The sequence below is a fragment of the Nylanderia fulva genome, unplaced genomic scaffold, assembly GCF_048542155.1.
Source record: "Nylanderia fulva isolate GAGA-0341 unplaced genomic scaffold, ASM4854215v1 Scaffold368, whole genome shotgun sequence".
Taxonomy (NCBI): Eukaryota; Metazoa; Arthropoda; class Insecta; order Hymenoptera; family Formicidae; genus Nylanderia; species Nylanderia fulva.
In genome coordinates this window covers 89,903-98,869 of record NW_028190442.1, presented here as the reverse complement: position 1 = coordinate 98,869, position 8,967 = coordinate 89,903, and the positions used below count along the sequence as shown (strand labels likewise).

Genomic DNA, 8,967 nt, shown 5'->3' with positions numbered 1-8,967 from the left:
CTGCCCGCGGCCCACGATAGCCAATCTTGCGGTTCTGGATCGTAGCACGCGATCCGGTGTATCTCGCGCGCAACAGAAAGAGACAGAGAGGAATGTGTGGGATCGAATCACGTTACGCGCCGCGAAGATCATCGCCGTCGATCGCCGAGATGCAGGGTACCGTGACGACGAGATGCACGTAGACGAGAGCGTTTAACGTGTAATTGGTTCACGGACGGTGGATATAATCTCAGATTTTATTTTACATACACAGATGCAAGAATAAAAAAAATTATTGATTCAAGCTTTCGAACTGATTTTATTTTAGAATAAACACGGGAAGGAATTTATCGAAAGTAATTTATAATGATTTCATATATATTTTTATGTGGAAAAAATTATGTAGATAATTTATACATTAAAAAGTAAACAAAAAATATTTATATAAACACTGACATTTATGAATCTCATAAAATAAAGCAATGTAGAATAAATACATAATTTTTATATTATAGCTTGTGTAAACTGAAAATCGATGTTATTTTTTAATCGAAAAGTTTACACACTATAATGTGAAAATTATATTTATTCTGTGATATGAACGATCGAAACGCAAATCGTAAATCGAGTATCATAAAGGAAGTTTATAACGGTATCGCAAAGAAATACATGAACAGTCATCGAATCAATCATATTTTCGAGATGAAATAAAAATCGATAAAGAAATTAGAAACAAAAATATACACATAAATCGCGCTAACGAGATTGACAAGATAAATAATATTCGAAAGCACTAATGGATCCTGATAATGAGGAGAGGAAGAAAATTTGGTAAAATTATTTGATTTGATATATCATTCTGCTCTAGTATATAATTCTTAGCTTTTATTCCAAGATCAATGTTGAGAATATAAAAAAATTCTTCGTAAAACTACTGACCTAATTTTTTTCGTTTATTTAAAAATTTTTTCATTTATTTTTATTATTTTCTTTTTATTTTCTATATTTTACTTTATTTTTTATATACTTAAACATTTGTTTCTTTATTTTTAAATGACTCGAACTCTTATTAATCATTTCAAATCTAAAATATATCTTGACAGACGACGTTAAATCATGAAATCAACAAAACTGATTTTTTTTAATTTGGAAGACAATGAAAATCTTTTTAAATTTCCTCCTCCCAAGATGTCACATTTGCACGAAATAAATTGCGGAAAAGGTGTTCCATTTCCATATAGCAGAAGCATATGGAGCTCGATTCCAATAAGAATAAGTCCAGTGTCCTTTGTTTCGAAAAGCACAGCGTGCAAAAGAAATATTATATTCCACAAAAAATATTTTTTACAAAGAATAGAAAAAAATCACTCTTCGCGAGTGCATTTTTCACGCGACACATGAGTGACGCGGTTAGACATCGCAATCGAGTTCATCGATCCGAAATGACAGTCTCTTCATGTTCGCAATATAACGGCAAGCTCAATAAAGTGTACATATCATCCAGTTAATCGTGCAATGGATTGACACGAATCTTTTTTCTTTTTTTTTTGTTTCCATACTTTTATTGTCAATTTTTTCTTAGCTTCGATTTCTTCTTTGTTAATGCATGATTGGAATTCTAACAAGATGTCAAATGATGGCTTGCATATACATATGTACCTATTATCATAATTACATCGTAAAATTATATATGTATATACAAAATAGATATAATGATTTTTTTGTTTTAATTTAAATTTTAAATTAAAATTCTTAAAGTTATCAATAAATATTTCTTTGACACGTTCGAATCAATTTTAAAACTTCAAATTAATAATTATTCTCGTATATTTTAACTTTTAGTGAATTAAATATTTAGATAATTATAATTTTTTTAGATAATTTTTTTTAAATTTTAATTTAATTATTTAATTAATTAAAAAATTAAAATATGCGAGAATAATCATTAATTTTACGCTTTCAATGAAAATTGGTTCTAAATATCTATACACCAAAGAAATGTTCAATACAATTAAAGATACATATATATTTAAATAAAATAAATAATAATCCTTAAGGTTGCCAGTAATAATTAATAAAAAACCACTCCTCAATGTTTAAAGTCGACCAGACTGGCAATAATTTATTATAAATAATTATTTGAAATACAACAACAACGTTTCGGCTGTCATTGCAGCCCTTTTCAAGTACATCAAATTTAAAACAGTAAATCAACTTCTATGCAAACTACCGACAATGTTAACGCTTGTTTTGATGAACAATGTAAGACTGACGGTCTTACATTGTTCATCAAAACAAGCGTTAACATTGTCGGTAGTTTGCATAGAAGTTGATTTACTGTTTTAAATTTGATGTACTTGAAAAGGGCTGCAATGACAGCCGAAACGTTGTTGTTGTATTTCAAATAATTATTTATAATAAATTATAGCCAGTCTGGTCGACTTTAAACATTGAGGAGTGGTTTTTTTTTTTTTAAATAAAATGTTAATTTTAATTAAATTAGATTTCAGTTTCAATTTAAATTTTTTTAAATTAAATTTCTTACAGCATGCTTGAATAAAGCTTGACTTGTGTGAAGTTCAATTGATTTAATTTAGGAGAGATTATTCATTAAAAAAAATTTTTTTTTAATTACGTATATGTAATTATAGGTATATAATAATTATTTACATAAATAATTATACTATCTAATATATAATTAATACATGAATAATTATGCATAAATGTTGTATAATAAAAATAACAAATAATTGAACAATTTTTTAATGCTGAATAATGCATCCGCTCATTTGATCTCTAATTGCAGTTTTAAAATACAGAGGGAATCGTAGATAACTCTACATACATTCCGTTAGATAAGTAAAGAGACGAGCTCGCGTGACCCGCTCGTGCCGAGTGAGAGGATATGTATGAACAATCTATGAACGAGCATACCCAGGAGAGAGAGAGTCTATTCTGTATAAGGTACTCGTTGAAAGTGATAATAACAATACACACGGTGAACAAAGTGTATCGACACGATTGTCTGCCCAGACTGGATCGCCCAGTTTTCCTCGCCGCGATTCTTACTTATCTCGCCGTAATTTGACCGGCAATTTGTCTCTTCGTGATTTCTCGCATCGCGGCTTTTCCACGAGTTGCGCAGCTTCAAAGGTCATCGTCTGATGCCTAACACATAAGTGTTGCGCGCACCTCCGTGCGATCTTTCTAATTACGCCGCTGGATTCTCCTCGGGGTTTCCAATCTTGATAGTGCACTTAACACGCTTTCGGGTTTCATGCACGGAGAATACAAGGAATGAATAATATTTTTGAAGAAAAAACTCTCCAGAAATTATATCTCACGATTTTATCATATAAAATATACTATGTACTAATATAAATTTTATTATATAAAAATTATAATACATTTATTATATAATCTTTTTAATTATAATACATTATATAATTTTTGCAATTCCCACTTAATATCGGGAATTTTCACCCAAATAGCAAACTGACGTCATTAAATGTCAAAATGACGGCATCTTGACGTCTAATAACGTCATTCGACATCTAATGACGTCAGTCGACGTCAAAACGATGTCATTCATAATACATTTAATATATAATTTTTACAATTTTTACTTAATATTGGAGCTTTTATCCAAGTAGCAAAATGAATTTTGACGTCTAATGATGTCATTTAAAATTACATCATTTTGACGCTTAATGACTTCAGTCATCGTGACATCATTTTAAATAACGTCATTTTGACGTTTAATGACGTCAGTTTGCTACTTGAGTAAAATTTCCCAATATTAAATAAAAATTGTAAAAATTACATAATGTATTATGCTTCCAATTGGGTAGATTTAGCCAATTTGTTATGCTTTTCCTTTCTACCGAAGTCACGTAATTTCTTTTTATTTTGTTTGATGTGATCAATTCCGTTTCGTCTCGCGCAAAGTAGAAAAGCCGAGAAAAAGAGAAAAAGAAACGTTTTCTGCCGGCGCACTCCGGGTAGATTATACCCCGTATCTATCCTTCTTTTTACGGTCCGACTATTCCAACCGACAGAGAGTGAACAGTCAGTCCATTAATTATTTCCTCCGACCTGTTCCAGAGGCACCGCCGGCACCATCTCGGGAGCCATGCCGGCTGGCGAGCTCGCGCGTATCCGAAGAGACCGAGGTGGTAGAAAACCGAGCTTGCAGCCGCCTTAACGCACGCACTCGTTCTAAGGAAAAAAGAGAACGAGAGAGTTCTCCCTTCATGACCTCAGCGAACCTGGTCGTCGCATAGTTCCGCGCTGCCCGGTGGATGTCGTCGTCGCCATGGTGGAACAACTGGTGTGCAGCAACTCGCTGAGCCCGGGAACCTAACGATCCCTCGTAAATCCTGATTTCGTGCTTCTAGTTGTCAAGAATCGATCGCGGAAGACAATGAGGACGTATCTTCGGCCCGAGAGCCGATCCCGATAAGTGATGCACCACTTTGGATTGGCCTAAAGGTAAGAAAGGTTGAAATCAGGCCTGGATACTGTGATCGAAAACGAATCGCAGTGTTAGGAGACGACTCTGATATAATTTTGTAGTGATATATCTTATTATAAAACATTAGTGATGAAGAGAAAAGTGATACTCTTGAAAAGGATCGGGTTTCGATAAGTGATGTACCACTTTGGATTTGCCTAAAGATAACGAAAGTTGAAATCGGGCCTAGATATTGTGATCGAAACGAATCGCGTGTTAGAAGACTTTGATATAACTTTGTAGTGATATATCTTATTGTGAAACGTTAGTGATGAAGAGAGAAGTGATACTCTCGAAAAGGATCGGGTCAATGTGTCACGTGTGACTTGGAATTTGAAGATAATAATTAGATTTTGTTGCTATTAGACGCAATGAGGAAAGTAGCGACATCCTCCGACATGACGGATCTGATCTGAGGAAGGTGAAAGTTGACAATTCACGTGCCACACAACTCGGTGTAATTCGACAGCCCCTTCCGTCATGTAAGAACAATATCGGCATCGGAAAGACATAAGAGAAGCCTCACCCCTCGCGTGACACCAACAGCGAGTGTCGAGTAATGCTGAAGCACATCTTGACGGGGCAGCCGTCGTCAACGGGCTCCAGGCATCATCACAATGATTATCAAACAAGCTCGGGCTCGTTGCACGGCGGGCACCATCATCACCACTTGCACAACAACTCGCTGCACCAGGAACAGCAGCCACAGCAACAGCAGCCGTCGCAACATCACCATCATCATCATTACACCGGAAGCGCCGGGACCGCGCGCGGACATCGCGGAAACAACGGCATCGACGTGTGCGATTCGGTGGCGCAGAGGTCGAACGCTCACCAATCGGCGACGACGCCCTCGTCGACGCATCGGCATCCCCTGAATCACTCCCAGCTGAGCGTCAATAACCTTGTCGCAACGCCTGAACTCGCACACGCTCAACGTGTCGACGTTGTCCACGTCCAAGCACTCGGTCAACAGCGTTAGTCCGGTGGGTGGTGCGAATGGTAACAATGGCGCTAACATTATCAACAACAACAACAACAACAATCATCACAACAATCACAACGTCTCGGTTGCGAGTCAGCTCGGTCACACCGTGATCTCGCAGACCAACGTCCTCCATCACGATCGGCCGAAGGCGAACGGCGGCCTCGACATCTCCAGGCTGTCGCGGCTGCCGAGCCAGACCACGCCATCGCCCGCACCTGCCGCACCTGCGCTTCCTGCCGTCGCCGGCCAGGTGGGCCCGACGGTGATACCCCTCAACGCCTCCTGGTCCTCGTCTCTGTCCAGGAATCTTCATCGGAACGATGAGGCGGGTGTGAAGGAGATGCTGACCAGTTTGGGACTGTTGTGTCTGGTGTCTCTGCTCCTGGCCCTGCTCTCGGTTATCTTCCTGCTGAAGATCTCCCCGCTCACGGTCACGTCCAACAGTCTCATCAGCCCGGAAGAGTTCGTCATCGTCTACGAGGTCACTCTGGCTCTGTGCGCCCTGGCCCTGTCCCTCAACCTGTGCTGTCTCCTCGTCTGCGCCATACAGTTCCTTTTCGCGGTGAAACTCGTCAAGACTTCGTACCAGGGACACCGGTAAGTCGCTCTTATCAGTGATTATCACCTTTCTTTGACATTACTATTATTATAATTAATCTGATGATCCCGCTCGATCAAAGAAGACTTGGGATCTTGACCCTAAGTAGCAAACTGACGTCATTAGACGTCAAAATGACGTAAATTTGCTTTAAAAAATCCTAAAGTGGTTGCGCTGTTTAATGGGACATCTGCCACTCATTTTTAAAGGTCAAATTAAAATATGAAGACATCTGTTAAGCATATTAATTATTTAAATATATGTGTATCAACTTGTGGAATGATTGTTAACATAGAAAAAAAATGAAAAAAATGTACGCACATGAACTAGTATGTCGTCTCCGCGCAATCACTTTGGGATTAAATTATAGCCTGTATGAAGTTAGCCCCCCATTTTTCGAATTTTAAAATTTTAAAGGTTGTTCCAGGTTGTTCTAGACTTGTTCTAAATTGTTCCAAAAGATCAAATTTAAAAAATAAAAATTTTCGCGAAAAATGGAAAAAAACGATTTTTTGACCTGGCCCCCCATTTTTCGAAAATCGAACTTTTAAAGGTTGTTCCAGATTGTTCTAGTTGTTCTAAACATTGTTCCAAAGTGATAATTCCCTAAACAAAATATTTCACGAGATATAATAAAAAAATAGTTTCGTGCGCTAAAACAGTATTTTTACGTTTTCGGCTATAGTTATTATCTCTTAAACACCAAACTGTATATTTTAGCTAAAAACGAACAGAACAACCTGGAACAACTCTCAATTTTGCTAGAACATAATTTTAAAGAGTACTTTACTCTTGGAAATAAACATATTTTTGTTGTTTTTTCGTGTTTTTCGACCGATAACGACGTGACAGCGATCCCAAACTATAGAACAATTACGTACTGGCATAGAACAACTTGGAACAACTCTCAGTTTTGCTAGAACATTATTTTAAAGGGTACTTTACTCTTGGAAATAAACACATATTTTTTGTTTTTTCATCTTTTTTGCCCGCTAAAGTCGCGATAGCGGTCCCAAACTATAGAACAATTACGTACTGGCATAGAACAACTTGGAACAACTCTCAGTTTTGCTGGAACATTATTTTAAAGAGTACTTTACTCTTGGAAATAAACACATTTTTTTTGTTTTTTCATCTTTTTTGCTCGCTAAAGTCGCGATAGCGGTCCCAAACTATAGAACAATTACGTACTGGCATAGAACAACTTGGAACAACTCTCAATTTTGCTAGAACATAATTTTAAAGAGTACTTTACTCTTGGAAATAAACACATTTTCCTTGTTTTTTTGTGTTTTTCGACCGATAACGTCGCGACAGCGGTCCCAAACTATAGAACAATTACGTACTGGCATAGAACAACTTGGAACAACTCTCAGTTTTGCTGGAACATTATTTTAAAGAGTACTTTACTCTTGGAAATAAACACATTTTTTTTGTTTTTTTCATCTTTTTTGCCCGCTAAAGTCGCGATAGCGGTCCCAAACTATAGAACAATTACGTACTGGCATAGAACAACTTGGAACAACTCTCAGTTTTGCTGGAACATTATTTTAAAGGGTACTTTACTCTTGGAAATAAACACATTTTTTTTGTTTTTTCATCTTTTTTGCCCGCTAAAGTCGCGATAGCGGTCCCAAACTATAGAACAATTACGTACTGGCATAGAACAACTTGGAACAACTCTCAGTTTTGCTGGAACATTATTTTAAAGAGTACTTTACTCTTGGAAATAAACACATTTTTTTTGTTTTTTCATCTTTTTTGCTCGCTAAAGTCGCGATAGCGGTCCCAAACTATAGAACAATTACGTACTGGCATAGAACAACTTGGAACAACTCTCAATTTTGCTAGAACATAATTTTAAAGAGTACTTTACTCTTGGAAATAAACACATTTTCCTTGTTTTTTTGTGTTTTTCGACCGATAACGTCGCGACAGCGGTCCCAAACTATAGAACAATTACGTACTGGCATAGAACAACTTGGAACAACTCTCAGTTTTGCTGGAACATTATTTTAAAGAGTACTTTACTCTTGGAAATAAACACATTTTTTTTGTTTTTTCATCTTTTTTGCCCGCTAAAGTCGCGATAGCGGTCCCAAACTATAGAACAATTACGTACTGGCATAGAACAACTTGGAACAACTCTCAGTTTTGCTGGAACATTATTTTAAAGAGTACTTTACTCTTGGAAATAAACACATTTTTTTGTTTTTTCATCTTTTTTTCTCGCTAAAGTTGCGATAGCGGTCCCAAACTATAGAACAATTACGTACTGGCATAGAACAACTTGGAACAACTCTCAATTTTGCTAGAACATAATTTTAAAGAGTACTATAGTTTGGGACTGCTATCGCGACTTTAGCGAGCAAAAAAAATGAAAAAACAAAAAAAATGTGTTTATTTCCAAGAGTAAAGTACCCTTTAAAATATTGTTCTAGCAAAACTGAGAGTTGTTCCAAGTTGTTCTATGCCAGTACATAATTGTTCTATAGTTTGGGATCGCTGTCACGTCGTTATCGGTCGAAAAACACAAAAAAACAAGAAAAATGTGTTTATTTCCAAGAGTAAAGTACTCTTTAAAATTATGTTCTAGCAAAATTGAGAGTTGTTCCAAGTTGTTCTATGCCAGTACGTAATTGTTCTATAGTTTGGGACCGCTATCGCGACTTTAGCGAGCAAAAAAGATGAAAAAACAAAAAAAAATGTGTTTATTTCCAAGAGTAAAGTACTCTTTAAAATAATGTTCCAGCAAAACTGAGAGTTGTTCCAAGTTGTTCTATGCCAGTACGTAATTGTTCTATAGTTTGGGACCGCTATCGCGACTTTAGCGGGCAAAAAAGATGAAAAAACAAAAAATATGTGTTTATTTCCAAGAGTAAAGTACCC

General features: G+C 36.4%; 1 protein-coding gene across 1 annotated transcript in view; it reads left to right on the top strand.

Moving 5' to 3' along the window:
- The first annotated feature begins 4,515 nt into the window (after window positions 1-4,515).
- Window positions 4,516-8,967, top strand: part of LOC114934565 (uncharacterized) — a 46,965-nt gene continuing 42,513 nt past the window's right edge. The window contains 2 exon segments of the mRNA XM_085485406.1: window positions 4,516-5,396; window positions 5,398-6,077. Of these exon segments, the coding sequence (XP_085341532.1) occupies window positions 5,052-5,396; window positions 5,398-6,077 (1,025 nt within the window). The 5' untranslated portion in view covers window positions 4,516-5,051.